The 19,123-nt window shown below is 29.5% G+C and overlaps 1 protein-coding gene across 1 annotated transcript in view; it reads right to left on the minus strand.

The window, feature by feature from the left end:
* Nucleotides 1–19,123, minus strand: part of LOC129234365 (cell adhesion molecule DSCAM-like) — a 76,638-nt gene that overhangs the window by 16,616 nt on the left and 40,899 nt on the right. The window contains exons 19-22 of the mRNA XM_054868358.1: nt 18,197–18,343; nt 11,374–11,521; nt 9,321–9,469; nt 2,281–2,412 (exon numbers count right to left, since the gene is read on the minus strand). Coding sequence (XP_054724333.1) covers nt 2,281–2,412; nt 9,321–9,469; nt 11,374–11,521; nt 18,197–18,343 — 576 coding nt within the window. The remainder of the gene's footprint in view (nt 1–2,280; nt 2,413–9,320; nt 9,470–11,373; nt 11,522–18,196; nt 18,344–19,123) is intronic.

Below are 19,123 nucleotides of genomic sequence, written 5' to 3' on the forward strand. Positions count from 1 at the left end.
AAAAAAAAACAAAAAAAAAACAAAAAAAAAAAAAAAACTCGAAATGGCGGATGAGGTTTTTGTGACAAATTGCCATCTTTAGCCAAAGTTTGCAGAAAAGTTTATCACCCTGGAACCCTGAACTTTTTGGAGCTTAAAGTATAATTGGCTGTTAATACACTCATTTATTTTTGTAAATTTGAGCTCATTATATTTTTTATAACACGCTTGTAAACTCGAGAAAAAGCACAGTGGGGAAATCTTTTCCTGGACTTAAGGCTGTCATAAAATCTGAAAAAAAAAAAAAAAAAAAAACTAAGGTTCGTACTTCGTGATTATATTGTAAAAACACTTGTGTTTAATAGGTTACTGTTGCACAGATTAAACATCTATTTTCGAAAAGATATTACCATCAGAAGTGGCTATCAAAACCGTTCAGGTAAAAAATAGCCTGTTTTCAAAGCGCTATAGCTCAAGTGTGTCAACTCGCATCTTCTTTTCTTTTATACCATTAGAAAGAACACATTTTTTCCTATCAAAATAAGTTTTTTCTTCGACGATGTTCTTTCGAATAAGGGAAATAAATGAGCTTTAAATTCTGTCTATCGTAACGATTTGACACGTTTAAGGTCAGGTTGTGGAAAATTTTATCACACTGGAAGTCTGAAATTGTAGGAACTTAAAGTACTTTTAGCTGTCAATACGTCGTAGTATTTTTGTGAGTTTGAGTTAATTGACTTTTGTGTTGCCAGCATCCAAAGTCTTGACAAAACGCAGTGGAGAAATTTTTTCCTGGATTTTGGAATGTCATTAATTTTGAACATAAATAATTCAAAAGCTCATACTTAATAATTTTATTGTTAATATACATGTTTTGATGGCTAACAGTTGCAGGGCGTAAATATTGATTTTCTAATAGATATTGCCAACCAAACTGGCTATCAAAATCATTCACATGAAAAAAAGCCAATTTTCTATACATTGTAGCTCAAGTTTGTCACCTTATATCTACTTTTCGTTCATACCATTAGAAAGAACATATTTTTTCCTATATAAATAAATTTTCAGATAAGCATGAAAAAATGAGCTTGAAATACTATTTGTCCTTTACGAAAAAAATCTCGTTCTAAATTGAATAAAGAATGGATATATATATATATATATATATATATATATATATATATATATATATATATATATATATATATATATATATATATATATATAAAATAGTAAATTTTATTCCCAAATGTGTTGCAAAACCAGATAAGTATTTTGAATAAGAAAGTGTAGAAATTCAATTCAAATTCCTACTCTTTCAGCTTTAGCCTTAAACCTACTAGTTAAGTTTGCAGTGAGGGTGTCATTATTTGTTACTGAAAATTACATTTCAAATTTATTAATTTATCATATTTTCAGCCAAATTAAAACCATTTAGTTTCATGAAATTTTGATTTTTGTCTGTAATAATGTGTCTTTAGATGGTCTATTTATTCAATTTAAAGATCGTTTTAGATCGTTTTTAAACACTCGTAACTGTGACATTTCGATTTTACACTTTTTTCTACTACTGTCTGAAAGTACAAAAAAGCATATTAACACGTTCATAATAACAATATCTAATTATTATGAAACATAACTTGAGTGCTATATTTCCATTGTTAAAAATGTTTAATTATTTATAGAACTGTAAAGAATAAGACTGCGATGAACTAAAACGTTCTTGAATTTTTTTATGACATTCAAGCATAATATATGAATTAAAATACAGAGCATGAATAAAAAAAAATAGCAACGACAGTTTAAAATGGGGTGGGTAAGTAATGGAGATAAAAGAGGAATAAAAAACATTTTGCCATTATCATTAAGATTGTTAGTCTTAATTATAATGTGTAAAACCTAGTAAAAATAAATATTAATAAAATAAAAATTCTTATTATGACAAATATTTTTCTAGAAATGAACTAAATATTCTGTACATGATGGAAATGCGGTCAGAAATATTCTTTGAGAAAAAATAGGTTACTTGACAAGCTTAGATTCCACTGCTGGGTAAGTAGAATATTCTATATTACTTTACTTGTGCCATTTATTTCAACAATCAGTTAATAATTTCAGTTATGTTTGGTAAATTCTTACTCGTATAACTTATGAACAAAAACGCTATATTGAGAAAGACAAATTTGTAAATATTTTATTAGAAATTGTGCAAATGTTGGGGCCAATTAAATAAATTGGTATAGGTGGCATCGTGGATACACTTTATGTAGAGAAAGCAGAACAAATTCAAGACAAATATACCAGCATCTCTCCAGTACTGTAGCACGTATTTCGTTATAGGACTATTTCCTGTGTACGGAGGTGACCAAGACACACTAACACTTCTGCTCCACACTTCTTGCACTTTTAGGTCAAGCGGTGTAGCAGGAACCTCTGAAAAAAAAAAGTTTTACAATTTTAGGTAAAGATACAAATATTATAAAAGAGTTGATTATCATAAAATAACACAAATTACTCAAGAAGAAAGGTTTTGGTTATTCTCTCATGACGATCCCAAATCTTAGGCATTTGATATCTTATATTTTCAGTAAGTTATCGACCTATAGCTAGGGCTATGGCAGAAATTCTTGAAATACACCGCCAGCTCAGTCATTAAATCAGAGGACTGCAGTTTCATGCTTATTAGCACTTATCAGCCCGGAATAGGAAGTGCCTGAGCTGGAGGTGGGAAACCTCTTAAGGAAGCCAAGAGTGCCAATCAAACTGGCAGCTAATATAGAATTAGCACTGACCAGACAAGTGACTGAAGCAGTGTTTCGGAAACTGAAGTCCTCGGATAGAATGAGTGAGCTGGCGGTGTATTTCATGCATTTCTGCCTTAGCCCTGGCTATAAGTCGATAATTTACTGAAAATAACATGCCTTGCTTCGAGCTGAACCGAACCTTTGCTTCTGTCACTCGTGTAGTCAGTGCTATTTCTACATTAGCTACCAGTTTGCTTGGCACTCTAGGCTTCCTTAAGAGGTTTTCCACCTCCAGCTCAGGCACTTTCTATTCCGGGTTGATGAGTGCTAATAAGCAGGAAACTGCAGTCCTCGGAGGAATGACTGAGCTGGCGGTGTATTTCATGTATTTTATTTCTTGGTATCCTTTCCTCATAGTTTAGCTTTATGTAACCACTAAAGTGTGCGAGATACAGACTCATTTCCAGAATGAGATATGCTACATAAATTAAGTACAACTTTAAATCGTTTAAGCAAACGTTCATGCGGATAAAAATGTATTTCTTCCCACTTCTCTTACTCGAATAAATTAATGTACAAACGAACAAAGATTATTCGTTTAGTTACATTTTGACTACAATTTATTTTTTTAAAAAAAATATTTGCACCTTTTTGTTTTAGAAAATTTATTTTTGATTTTATAAACATTAATACTTTTATAGGTATAAATTCCTTACAATATGTAGCTTTCTTACCAGGTAATTATTTGTCAGTTATTTTACTTAGATTCTAGAAATTCCGAACAACATCTTGGCAAGTCACTGATTTTCTCACGAGTATTACCTTTATAAACCGTTCTGTAATTTTCTTTCTAAAAGTAAAATATCTAACAAATTTTGATTAAACTATATTAAATACTCAGTTTTATTTCAAAATGGTACAAATATTTATTTAAGAAATTTTAAGTATTCTAGAACTGTTTTTCTCATGAGTGTTACTTTGTTTCCTAAATGAAGGATTAAATTTACGATAAAAACACATTAAATATAAAATTAAAGGTTTTCATTGTAATTATCATGAATAGATAGCTAAAAATTTTCTATATTGAAACCAATTTTTAAAGATTCAAGAAAAAGTTTATTAACACATTCTAAATTTTAGCTATAGTAACATGAAAAACGACAACATTCATTGGTCATTCTCCAGAAAACGTAACTTTTGAACGCAAATGTTTTTAAATTTTGAAACCTTTTGTTTTCTTTTTTTTTTCGTTCTTACATGAAAGTATTACCTAGTAGAAGTAACCATAAACAACCGCCCAGCTAAGTTCCAATTCTTTTACTCATTAAAAAAAAACCTTGTTAATAGAAACAAAAATAAATAAATAAATAAATAAATAAATAAATAAAATAAAAATAAAACAAACTTTTAACATTTAAAAATTGAGACCAACTTACTATTAAAGTAGTAATTTCGTTAATTGTACAAACAATCAGCTATTTTAATGATTAGTGGGATTACTTTAACTAAGCTCTCTTAATTAAAGTACGACTTAATTAGTAGTTTGAAATGTATGTTAAAAATAGTATTTAGTAAATTTGAGGATATACTGGCAATTTATAATTTTGGAAGAATGCCTATTATTAATGTATTTCTCCTCCATCATTTATTTTAACCTCAGAAATAATGACATTGATAAGGGTCTGTCACGGAGAGGATATTCACGAAGGTGAGGAATGTTCCATCAATATAGGCCTAATAGATTTTTTTTTTTCTTCGTTGCTACCATCTGCACGTGTTAAGCATATGAAAACATGTTTTACTTCTTTTTTTTTACATTAATTTACATCCCTGAAATTCAAGTTCACGGAGGTGAGAAGTCAGAATAACCATACTAAGTTTTTGAAAGAAAATCTATCTTTTTGTTTTTCGACAAAAATCTCACAGCTTCAACTATGGCTGAAAATAAACAAAAATCAATACAAGGCTCCCTTGTATCACGGAAAATAAAATTTGATGTCATTACTGCCACGTGTTAATGAGGAATTACATTTTGTGTTACGGTAACGGAGGTGAGAATTTATTGTGTGACATGATTCCTTGTTCAACTAAAACTAAGTAAAAACAATTTTTTAAAAAAAATGAATATGCTTAAACAATTAGTATTTGAGACACTTGTGCAAGGACAAATAAATAAATAAGTATATAATTTTAATTAAACAAGTTTTTAAGCACTTAAACAGTCACACAAGGTGTGTGACATGCCACAGAGGTGAGAAATCACATGTTGTGAAACAAAAATATACTAAAATAAAAATTATTCTTAAAAAAATGTTGGCAGGTTCAAATAGATATATTTTTGATGAAATTAAAAATCATTGTTAAATGAATTGTTACTTAAAGTTTTTTTCTGTAAAAGACGTGTGGCAGAAAATTTACTTTTTGAAGAATGACCCTCATGAGAGATGGTTTCATTATATTATTTATTGTAGAGTTTTGGCGGTTACTCTTCTCAGATAGATATTTAGTTATTTGAATACCATGTATTGGGAATTAGAGTATTTCCTAAACAGCGCACACAAATTTCATTTCTGCAAACATCAGCTTTGTGTCAGTGTTCACTCTTCAATTTTTAACAAAGTGAATTTATTTTATGTAAATGTGTGAAAAAATGTATCTCTTTGATAAAGATATGTGAGTTAAAGATAATACAATACCTATAACCATGGATCTACTAATTATTTGGGTCTCTTTTATATGAGTATTACTCCCTTTTCATAAATGTTACCTGTTAAAAGTAACACTCATGAGATTTATAGAAGAATTCTTTGTTGGAATAAATTCTATCGATGTTTTTGAATATTTAAATAAAACGTTGTTTTCTTAAAAAACAAAATAAAAAAATAAAAAAAAACATTACTGCTTAAGTGTATGTTTCTATTCTTAAAAAAATATTACAAAATAAATGGTTAACACTCATGAGAGATGATTAAAATACTCTTCACGTTGAATTGTCCATTTCAATACACAACATGTAAGGAATAAATATATCCCTTTCTAGACTTACAAATTCTAAGAAGAAACAAATATGGCTAACTTAACACTATTTCTAACTCTGGTGTAAAGATATATTTTGTATATAAAAACAATTTAATTCCCTGGGGTAACACATGAATTGTACTTAAAGATACAAACTGCTTTGAAATTTTAAACTGTTAGATAAGCACTTTAGTAAAATCTATTTGAGCTGTGTGTAACTAACAAATATTACTTTCTTCTTCAATGCACAAAAGTAAAAAAGCTGCTTGAAAGCGTACAAAAAGAAAAAAAAAGGAAATGTGAGTTTTCTAGTCAGGACAAGGAAATTTCCGTTACTAGCTTACTAAAGCAGTGTAAAATGCTTACTAATCTACGATCATGAAAAAAAGCACTGAATGCAACGAAAAAAGGGCAAAACAATGCGTTACTACATGCTTTTTCAATGCCAAAAAATAGTTTTGACAACATAAAAATGAACGGATAAAGTCAGGACACCAAACTATCAGTCGTTTTGAAAATCACCCGTTAGTTATAATCCCCAGTCATTGATTAAATTTGAAAAATATTTCGAAATTATAAAACTGTTCGTTTTTGAATAAAATGGTACACAAAAACAAACTTTGTCTTTCGTAGGATTGAAGCTCGCCATTTATGACTTTAAAGCTCTTACGTGTGTTTTGGAAGAAATTAAGCCCCACATTGGATACTGTATTAATTCAAATATTTTTCTGATAATCTATTTTCTATTTGATTATTAATAATATCCTTCCATGAATAAATGAGTAATTAAATGAAATAAGAAAATACTAATTGAATGATTAAACAAATGAGTTATCAGTTTAATGAATAACGAATAAATAAATTAATGGATTTGTAAATGGATCAGTGAATGATGAATATTTGGATGAGTTAAGATAAATGAATGAATTAAATGGTTTAATGGAACTAAACCATTTTAGGGTACACAATTGAATTGCCTTGCGTGATTTTGTGAAATTGTACTACACATTTTTAATCAAAATTTGCTTTGTAATTAATAAATGAATGCTGCCCTAAACACCAATAGGAATCAAATCTAATTTTTACGAGATAATAAATAAAACTTGATAATTTTTTTATCAACAGAAATTCTTTCTCTTATATTAAAAAAATTACATTATCAGGAGGGCGATTCCACAAGAAAGGGGAAAAAGTGGCAGAATTTTAAAATAATCTTTTCCTCACAAATTTGGTATCAATGGAAAAGTAATTATCTGAAGTGTATAGAAATAACAAAAATATGCAGCAAAAGCAAAATTAATTAGAGTTCTGAGGCTTCAAATCAGTTTGTTATGAGCATGTGCTTACGAGTAACTTTTTTTATATGACTTAAGAATGGCTGTTTTATACTTACATTGTAGCATTTTTCAAATACTCTCTCTAAAATATGCTTCTTGGAACTCTCTAGAAGAATTGTATACAAAAAAATTGCACTTTAGCTGCAAAACTTAATTTTTAGGGATTTTTTTATATTAGGCATTTTTGTAATTCTACGTCCGACACCAAATTGGCTGGAAGTTTATATTATGTAAAACTGAGTGGAGATTTTTACAAAATATTTTGTCTGCAAATAAAGATTTTATATGCAATTAAAAATAATCATTTAAATTAAATTTCAAAAAACTAGTTATGCTTAAATAAATGGTCAGAAAAATTTCTACGTCCGACACCAATATTTTCCTAACTGAAACTAGGTTCATAAGTATACGAAAATTCCTGGTTATGTAAATAATTCACACATGCTATGCATGCCTAACTATTTAGTTATATTTGTATTTTACATAACATAAATTTAAAGAACATATACACAATATTTTGACTGGAGAAAATATCTGAAGATAAGAAATGAGTCTCATATGTTTATCAATAGCGATTAACGTAGTTATGTATAAAATTATGAATATGTAAGAAGCATTAGGGGTCTTAGTTCAAAAATAACACTCCTCCCTTCCCCAGTTTTCACTTAAAAACTCTCAGGTATTTTTGGTGAACTCATAACACCCCCTGCTTGTGCCTCAAAATGCTCAGTTTTGTTTTCAGCAATTTGTAACCAACATCCAAATTTCTTATTATTTTTTGAAGTTAGATTTTTCTTCATTAAAATTCTATAAATCAATCTTCATTTCTTTTTCACCCTAAAGATTGAGTTTTTTTGTTTTCCACATAGAGATTGCAAAAAGAAAAAAAAAACCTTGACAAAATGCGTCTAATCTCTCTTGTTCTTGTTATAGAATTTTCCTTATTTTATGAGTGAAACCTTAAAATACAAATTTCCTGGAATGGTATACAGATATCGATACATTAGGGGTGTCCATCTCCCCAAAAGCAATGGGATCCCCCCTGCCCCCCTCCCACCCAAATTCCTCAAGAACACCCAGAAGAAGAATATTTTGTCAGAAAAACAAAGAAATGTCTTGAAAAACATTCCCTGTAATCAAGTTCTATGACATAACTTGCGCCATGACCCCCCCCCCCTCCCTACATTCTTTTTGAATAAAATTTGGAGTTTCTAATTATTTCAATTTTAACAAAATTATTTGATTTTTCACAAAAAATGGAACCATGGGAAAAATTCTGCACACATCCCTGTTATGCATATTTTCCCCTTTTTTATGCTTTAAAATACCATAATATATAATTATATAAACAAATTAAGAGTTAAACAGCTTTTTAAGATGTTCATTTCATGTCGGACGTTGTCTGCTTTGCACATTCTACGTCCGACACCAACTATTCTACGTCCGACACCAAGGGGAAAATTTTTTTGTGCTATTTATTCGTGAATTAATTTGGTGAAAAAGGAAAAATTATTCATATTTCAGCTTTGCTTTTTAACATTCAAGTAGTCAAAAAATCTGAAAACAGTTCATTGAGCTGAAACTTGGGTTTTTTCAACGTAAGTCAATTTTCAGTTCCCCTTTCATCTACGTCCGACACCATGAGGTTTTTTATTTTTAATATTTATAGTTTGATTTTTTTTCCAGAAATTCCATAAGTTTTTATACTGTTCCTACATATATAAGTATTGAAAAAAAAAATCGCTTAGTTCATCCATTTTAACTCTGAAAAATATGAACCTTTATTGGTAAATTTCGTACAAATTCTACGTCCGACACCGTGGAATTGCCCAGGATCTAATTTTGAAATTGGCTTGTAATATCAAGTACATTTATTTATCTTCAGTGGTAGCTATTTTTAGCTTAAAATCTAAAACATGTATCGTAAAATAAACAAAATTGCGAGTTAGGTTTTCCGACCAACATTGCAATGTTTTACCGTTTAATTTTTGCTCCTCTCTCTCTCTATTTCACTTTTTCCACATTATCCTACAGAACGGGAAGAGATAAATTAATCATCAAAAGTTATCATACTTTGATCCATGATTTTGTATCACGGATAGATCTCTTTTAAAACGAGGTAAATGTATCTGACCGCGATTTTTAAACTATTTGTTTGATTTAACGGCAGTATTTCATGTTAGTGTATTTTTTCTTTCTTTTTTATGTAAATATATGCTGTCAACTTAAATAGCTTACTTACCCATGACCAAAAGTTTAATATTTCTCTCATCTTTTCCGTACGGGTTTTCTGTTAGGCATGTATACAACTGTCCATCTACTCGATCAGCCTCACGTAAAACCAACTCTGATTTCAAGCCTTTTGGTGTGAGGGTTTCAAATATTTCATATCTGTTGAGAGACGCATGTACTTCATTAACTTATTTTGCAGATAAATAAAAAATATTTTTAAAGCTGTGGTTTATTTCCGACATTATTTTATTTACAACTACTTGAATATTTCAGAGCCTTAAAAAAACTTATAAAATCCAGTGAGAATAACTACTGAAAGTTAAAAAAAAAAATATTTAATAACTCCAAAGCCAAGACATATTTTCACAAAAATTTTATTCTTATTGTGAAGCGCTTAATTAAGTTTTAATTAGTAACAAAACATTTTAGTCACTTAATTGACATTTTTATAGCAGAGCTCAGAGTAAGGACATTTCTTTGGTTTCAAATACCTCATTAAACCTTGATAGTGCGTTTTCAAGTATATTCTGCATAATATTTGAAACTAGCTCATTAATAAATACAGAAAATTCTTCTATATTTCGAAAGTACTTTTTTTTTTTTTTTTTGATAAATTAATCTTGAACCCATAATATGTTTTCAAATCATATATATGTAACCGTTTACTAAAAGGACGCTTTGATGTGCGGCTTGTATTTCACCCCGCTTTGGCCATTTCATATGAACTGTTTACGACATTAAATGTTCTTACAAATATTAACTTTAAATATTACACATGACCAATCCCTATACTCCCGTGCTAAGCACAAAAGTCGTATCTGCACTTTTTATCAAAATTGAGTTAAGATCACCAAGTAATTCTTTGTTACACTATTTTACCTAAATAGTGTTTGTGGTCATTTGTGAATGGGAAATATTGTTTTAAAAATTCTGAATAAGTTGTTTCTGTATCAAGTACACACAAGGCACACAACTTTAAACGGCAATTACTCATTTTGAACTCAGATGCAGATACAAAGTTTGCGCTTAGCACGGTCATGGCTTAATCAAGATGACAAAAATGAAACAAGGATCAAATTGAAATAACCTCTTATATAATCAAGGAAACAAGCATAGAGCCTAAGAGAACATTTTTAGTAATTCACTGTTTCAGGTTTTAAATTATGAAATAAGATAAATACATTGTGCGATAATGACATTAATTATGCACGGCAGAATGATATAATAGTAATTTTTGGTAATGTTTGACATGTATGCAAATGCTTTATTTTGATGAGGCTGAACTGGATCCGGTAACTTAACTGTTTTACTTCTGAGCCTGTCATTTCATGGGAATGAAGAAACAAACGTTTTCAACAATGAACGCTATCTACTGGAGTTTAGGGTTGATTCTACTGGAGTTAGGGTCAAAATTTCAACTGTCAAAATATCAGCAAATAGGCAATTGCTTCGCTCAAATATAGGAGCAATTTTCACCCGTCATAACTTGCCGTTCGATTTTCTAGTAATAATTAATGCGCATCATTAAAAGTACAAATAGACAACAAAATTGCAAACGCAGGTTTCAAAGTTACATTGAACCTTTATTGTGGTACTTGACACTTTAAATATCATGTGCGAAAAAGTTAATTTCATGGATAGATATAAAGGTCCCACGTGTTCCTGAAGTCCATGTCTACAGTTTTATTGCTTGCCTTTGGTTATAGTTGTGCTGATTCTTCCTGTTCATGTATAAAGAGTTTTTATAATTTTTATAATTTACTGTGTGAAAAGGGTATAGATAACGTAATAATGTTTCATTCAGGAGTATGACACCTAGAAAAGAAAAACGTACATCGAAAATACTTATCAGGGGCTAATTTTGTTTATAAATCGTATTTAAGTTTATCTTGCAGTGCGAGAAAATTCATCTCAACTTTATTTTTTCCGAAGAAAAAAAGAGGAAGTATTTAACTATAATACATTTTTAAAAGGACTGAGTTTGTATTTGAAGAAATTGAATTTCTGAAACAATTACAATACATTTCACTTAATGGAAAGAAGAAGAAGCTGTTTTGACTTACCGCCCACCATTGATTTTTCTCAATTCATTTCCATCCCTTTTCCAATTAACAGAAAGAGGTTGGTCTCCCACAGCTTCACACCTAAGACTAGCACTATCACCTTTCTTGACCGTTATTACTGTGAATTTATCATCAAATCGTGCTGGAACTGAAAGTAGAAAAATTCATAGTCAATTTAAGAAAAAAAAATTGAACTATAAGAATTCAAAATAAATATGAAAAAACTGTAGGGATGTTCCTTAGGAACGTTAAATGGGAAATAGGATAAAAATATCAAATTAATAAGAAACGGATTGTTAATCAGTTTTAACCTAGATGGATTTACAAGCTCGTAACAGATATTTTTAACAAACTAGGAAAAAATACAGCTGTGAATCAAAAAATAAATAATTAAATAAATAAATAAAGAAAGAAAGAAAGAATAAATATCCTTGAATTTTCATTGGTTATTAACCTGTAAAATAAACAAAATCTAATTAGGATACACAAGTTAAATCAAATGATTCAGTTTTTATTTTACGGTGCAAGAATAGTTATGAAAAGCAAAAATAATATTTTTAGCTTATTTGTAAGCATTTTCCTGAAAATATAATACTTTGCACGTACGAAAATATATATATATATATATATTATTGAATTATATTTTTGTGTCAAAACAGATTTGCATACATTTTTATATATTTGAAAAGTTACATTTGATGTTTTTTGGTGGGTTTGAAAATTATATTTATAAAATTGTGACACGCGGAAGAAATATATCGGGGAATTTTTTTTATTGTATGTATAGTTCGAATCCATTTTCTGAATACAGTTTACAATCGTTCAAAGTAAAATATTGTTTGACTTTGCTATTTTCATTATCAAGCAAGAAAAAGTAATGATCTGAACAATGCAAAATGATCATGAATAATAATCCGAATAAGTTAACATAGGTACACTTTGCACGATGTTCAATTTGTCCCATAACGTACTTGAGGGAAAAAAAACAACTCCCACTGTTTTACCATTGACAATAATATTTATTTCTTTCATTAGTCCGTCTCCTACTCCGTTACGCGCCGTACATCTGTACAAGCCTTCGTCCTCTTCATTCAGGATGTTGATGGTGAGAGTGCCGTTGCCAAGGGCAACAACACGACCGGCCTCCCGCTGGATGACGTCAGCACCCTTGAACCACGTGACTCGCGGTTTAGGGAGACCAGCAGCTGTGCAGGGAAGCGACAAGAACGATCCGTACACGCCTGTAGAATCAGTTGGGTGTTGAAGCCATGATGGAGGAGCTGAAAAAATGAATACACAATGTGTTCATATGTTGAAAAATCAGTCAAGAGATACGTTAAAGAAACGCAATGATTTTATAATAAAATAATTGTGTGCTGCGAGTAAAAATGATCCGGTTGCAAAAATAGCTTTTATTTATGTACTAGCGAAAATCTTTCGGTGAATTTATTCGAAATATTTATGTATTTAAGCACTTCCAAATTCTCAAGTATTTTATGAAGTAAAATGTTAACTGTTTAAAATACAACTATTTCCATTTACAAAAACAGCAAGAATAAAGATGTCCTAAAATGCAAAGAATACAAAGAAAAAGAAATAATTTATAAACGTAAAAAGTGACAGAATACCTTTGGACCTAGATAAAATTATAGATAAAAATGTAGAAAAATTGCAAAAGATAATATAAAATAAAAATTGTATGCACGTGTTTTAGGGCTCTAAGGAAAACCACTTTAATGGAAAAAGATTTAGCTTTAAAGACGTTCAGCAAAAGAATTTGTCGGATGCCTCTACATCCATAATATCACATCCGTTTGCATTTAAAAGGGTATGTTTAAAAGAAGTACGCACATTTTGGTCTTCATATTTTAATTTTACATATATAATGTATATTGTTACAAGATGTTTCCTAAAAAATGTAAATACATTATTGAATTGGTTAATGATATTATTTTAAACAGAGTTTCTCAACTATTTTAGAATTTCGGAGAGGTAAAAATTTATGAAAAGAATCTCGAACCGCAGTGAGAGTTTTTTAAAATTAAGGAGAAAAAACGTGGTATGGAAGACATGTTACCAGAAGTTACGAAATTATTACGAGAATGAATGTAACGATTACTAACAATTGTAGCTTTTGATAATTAAAAAAAATAAAGAAAAATCGAAGACAATTATGAAAATCACAAATTGAAGGAAAAACTTCAACTTGGACAAGAAAAAGTATCTGAGAACTGAGAAAGTTTTTCTATGAAAGGGTGCTGGACCAGCAGTTGAGAATTCCCGATAAAGAGCTATTTTTCACATACCTATCGGTGCTTACACAAAATAAAAATAATTTGCAATTTATTAAAGATCAAAATTAGTGGTCACCGCTTGCCACGGGGTGATTAAATAAAAAAAGCTGGGGACAGGATGTATTAGCGTTATTCGCCACCTGATCACCAATTTCCCCAACCCCACTCGTATTATCATTAAATGCCATTGATTAGTTTAATTTACCTTTGTTTTAACTGATCATTTATGTTTTAGTAGCGATTTTAAAGCTGATTTATTGTTTAGTTCCTTTTTTGAGTTTATAAAAAGTGCTGGTTAGAAAGAAATTAGGCGAGTTTTCTCCTACTCGACAGACGACCAGAAAATTTTCTATTCTTGTTCTTTACAATTTCGTACAAAGAATTTACAACATAAGAAATTAAGATAGTTTCGATCTTTTTAGTTTAAACGGATTAAAAGATACCATTTTTAGAAGTCAAACCACAGAAATAGCAGCTATGAAAACGTAATTAGTGGCTCAAAATTCATTCATAAATGCCTTTTTTGTAATTAATTTTTACAAATTTATTTTATGCTTAAAGAATTGGAAGTAAATTAGCAACTGGATAGGTATCAACGTATTAAAATAGATTTTCTAGCAGTTATGACCTTGAAACCTACATGTAAAACTAAAATTATTTTATGTTTTGAATCTATTGTTATGTTATACCTTCCAATTTCACCTATTTTTAAGTTTTATTTAAGTTTAAAATAAGTGAACGAATAAATATTCTTCCAGATAATAAATAATAACGACATGAATAATTTTAGAACAAAAAGTAATTAGTCTTTCAAAACCATACAAAAAAATAAGTAACTTGTCGCGATTAACATGACTGCAAAGTCGGAGTCAGGGCTCATTTCGAGGTAAATGAGTCAAGGTCGGGAGTCAAAGGTTTATAATTCATAGAGTCAGAGTCGGTCATTTCCTTTTAAGTCTGAAACTCAACAGTGCTTGCCGAGCCGGAGTCGGTCACTTTCATATGACTTAGCAGGAATAGTGACTAATACATTTTTTAAAGACATTTAAAGCAAGTGTTCGATCAAAATAAAAAAGATCTAATTACTTACCTTGAATAATTAGCTGAGCAGAGTGACTAGAAGACCCAACTGAATTCTTGACCATGCACGTGTAGTTACCGGCATCTTTCGGTTTTATATTACTAATAAAAAGCATGGAAAAGTCATCTTGAACAGATATCTGCATATTTTTTGCCGTGGTTCTCAAAGTTTTTCCGTTTTTGAACCACTGAAATTCCAGCGGTTTTTTCCCGTGAACCACATTACATAACACTTTCGCACTTGAACCTTCAGCAAGCCTTGATGGTAACGTAAAAGATTGAATTTCAGGTTCACCTGTCATAAAAACTATTTGTTAATAAATTTTAGTTATGATTTGCAACAATTACAAACATAAACTTCTAAAGTTAGCAAATTAAGCGAAAATAGCTTTTCAGAGATAAAGCTCACTAAATAAGCATGCAAATGTATAAAGTGTTTCTACGGTAATACATAAGCATCTTTTCAAGAGTAATGACACATATTGCTTTGAAATACGATCAACTTTGAAGGAACATTCAAAATTTATTGAGAAAGGAGATAATGCTTCATTTTCTTTATGTGTATGCGTTAAAAGATAGCTCAATTTAAATTTTATAAAATATTTGTACCGGATATATCAGAGTTACTCCTGAAGATTAACGCGTCTGAATAAATTATAACTATTATCTGAAGCTGTTAAAAACACTCTTTCAAAGAAAAGAAAACAGTATCTATATCCAGTTGTAGCAAAATTTACCTAACGTAAAAAAGTGTATGTCTAAAACGTATTTATTTTTTATTAAATTTATTTAAAAATACAAAATACTGGCACTCTTACAACATTTTTCTTTTTTACTATTCAGAAAACAGAAACAGGAGAATATATATTTAGTTATTCATTAATTGATAAATTGAAGCCTATTTTCTCCTTCCAATACAGAAAAAAGGTTGTAAGATCGAGTTGTAAGAAAAGTTGTAAGTCATCAAATTGATTTTTTTTTCATGGAATTCTTTATTGAGAACTGGTTAAATGTAATTTCATTTTATTACTGTTTTGTGGCGTAATGCTAACATTGAATCTTTAGGAATCAAAACTTCCAAGTAAAACGTTAATATAACTTTTTTCTTCTTTTCTTCTCCTTTTTGAGGGTGAATTTAAAAAAAAAATCAAATCCCAGATTCATTGAGTTAAACACCTCAAAGTAGAAAGAACATAAAAGTAGATGAAATAATTAGTTTATATTTGTCAACTTGATAGTTAACATTGTAATTTATAAAAACAATAATATTTGGTTTTTCTTTTTTTTTCTTTTGACTTTAAAAACGCTTCAGCCTTCACTTTCATATTTTGATGCAGAAAACTTTCTTTGTCAAAGATTATTCAGATTAACACTCAAAGAATTTATATTTTATATGACTGTACTCTTTGTACTATATAACGTGTAAGCTTTATATATTTTAAATCCTCATTTAACAAAAGAATGCGAAATCGCTACTATTTGAGAATTTTTGGTTTAAGTGAAAGGTCTTTAAGAAACATATTATTTTGAGAAAATGAAAAATGCATGTCGTAAAAACAAATAATGCGAATTCTTAAAAATGAAAAACATCTTACATGGGAAATTAAATAAAATAAATAACAAATGAAAACATTTTCATACAGTATGAAAACATGAAATACGTTTTTCTAATTCAATGCTTATGTTTCAGTATACATAGTATATCATTAATGTTTCAGATGTTTTAAAATTTGTTAGAAAGGAGGAATGTTTCTGAACAATTTTAACTTCAATTGACATAAAGGTGGTTAAGTAAAGCAGCACTAACGAAGTTAAAAATTCACTACTTACCATTTTCTCCTAATACATAGGAGTTTTCTCGCAGCCACAAGAGAACTAATGTTACACAGAGTAGGCTATTGACCCTGAAAAGTATTTCTCGCCAAAAATATAAAATTGTGCATGATAAAAATTTCAACATCTCTGAAAAAAAAATAATTACAAGATGGAAAAAAGTGTATCATAACGCTTCTTCCATTGCGGGCAAAGTAGGCAAATAGGATGTCGTTGAAGAATTCTTCTTGGATACGATCGAGACAAATTTTTCGTTTTCATTGGCTTCAACAACAGGCGCCATACAGTGTCAGAAAATGATACTAAATGTTATAGCTTTTAACGCATCGTATTACTTAAACGGTCTCAAAATATTTTGTCGCATTATTTATTTAAAATGATGCTGCATTCTAAAACGATATAGTATACAAATATAGCTAACACGAAAAGCAATTGCTTAATAAAAGTAGAATAAACAGACTAAGTAATATAAACTAGTGAGATCAAGTACACGAATATGTTCGATATATGAATACAACAATCAAAGTAAAATAGTGCACAATTAATATTTTCCGTAAGTGCATTCATAAAAACATGTTTTGAGAATGATTTTATTTGATTTTCCTTTATAATTTACAATTATAGTACATATTTCTTATTACAAAACATTTGCTGTTTTTTATTTTAAAATTGCTTTTACCATATATATTGGCATACAAAATTGCAACAGAAAATGGCGAAGAATATGTTCAGGGTTTTTTTATCGCAATATAATTTAAAATAAAATCATTCACAGAAGAAGCAATAAATACGAAGAAAGTTGAACAAAGGATACATGAATACACTACAATTAGAAAACCAAACGCGTTCACTCACACACATTTTTCTCACATGCATACTAATGGGCAAAAAAGTCACACGTCCGTTTTCTTAGAATAACAATGGGCAATCGAAGAGGTTTCTCCAAACTATAAATATATGGGAGAATTCTGTAAATTGTTAATGGAACATAAAAGCAAAATTGAAAACGTTCATAAAGTAACACTGAAAACAACTTCTAAGTTGACGAGCATTACTGTGCATTTCACCTTTTTTTTATTATTCTGACGTGAGTCCTGAATAACAGAGAACATTTTAAAGCAAATTAAAGACATTTTGGATTTACTTGTAAATAAAATCACCCGAAATGAGCAAAATATTATAAAAAGACTAACCAAAAACTAATATTCAAATGCAACTGCTTCTTAAAAAATAATGAAAAACGCACTGTCTTCTACAATACCAAGTTAATCATTTGCATTCAAAAAATAGGGACGAAGAAACATACATGTCGTTAATGCCATCGAATACTTTTAATGCTTGTTTTTAGTAAATGGGGGAGTTATGACAGTAAGATACAAAGTAATTGTGCGCACCAGTAATATTAAAATGAAATTTGACTCCATGCTCAGAAAATTTTACTTGTGTGAAACAAAAACAAACAATTATTAAAAAAAAATAGTTAACTTACATGGTTATACAATTTAAAAGTTTATTTATAGATAAAGCATTTGTACATGTTCTAAGCATTATTTTTTCTTACAACCGGTTTGAGAATTTTACATTAGCAAACAGTAAAACAGCTTTTCAATACTCACCAATAACTGAAAGCGATATTACTTTTTCTAAACTTGCACCTACATTGTTAAATGCCTTACACTCATATTCTCCTTCGTCGTCTGCTTTAAGTGACTCAAATACAAGTGATCCATTTTTAGATATCAAAGGCATTTTTTCTCCACTTCCTAAAATTAAAATTTTTGATTAAACATAGATATTCTTTAATCGAAAAAGAATTTAAATGCATTGATCGAACAGTAACGCAAACATGATTTTAACTAACAGCAAATATCCAACGTTGTTCAGCACAAGTAAACAAAACTGAATACACTTGTTCTGGGGTTTCCAGGAACAGCTTCTTTAATTCAAAGTTGTGAGCTTTTGGATGTAAAGACATCCGGTAAAAGCAATGAAAATGAACAGCAGGCTGTTTAAATAGCAAAACCCCCAAAATACAAAAACAAGCAAGACAAAATGACACTCAGAGTCGAAATTTATTAAATGATTCCTTTTAGAAAACACCGTTAAATAACAAATTTATTTAAAAATCCCGTAAACATTTTGCTGCTCAAATGAAATAACTAGTTTATATCGTTATTTCATTTAAGTAAACGTATAGCAATAGATTTCATGTTAGAAAACAATTTGCGACAAACCAGTTGTCACATTTACATAAAGGAAGAAAAAAATACAGGAATGCGGGAAAACAGCAAAAAAGGAAAACATGTGCAAATTAAAACCAAAAATGGAAGCGTAAAGACGGGGGAAAAATTATTTAGAAAAACATAACATAAACACCTGAAACACAAAAAACCATTGGAGTTCAAAGATGAGGGTGAAAATAAACCAATTAAATGAATGGATGCCAAACTGCAGAAAAATACGAAATGGCTTTAAGATCGTTAAGTGGATTAGAACGATTCTTTAGAATGTGAAAAGACTTCCAAAAATAAAAATCTGACGAA

This window comes from Uloborus diversus, chromosome 1 (genome assembly GCF_026930045.1).
Source record: "Uloborus diversus isolate 005 chromosome 1, Udiv.v.3.1, whole genome shotgun sequence".
Classification (NCBI taxonomy): domain Eukaryota; kingdom Metazoa; phylum Arthropoda; class Arachnida; order Araneae; family Uloboridae; genus Uloborus; species Uloborus diversus.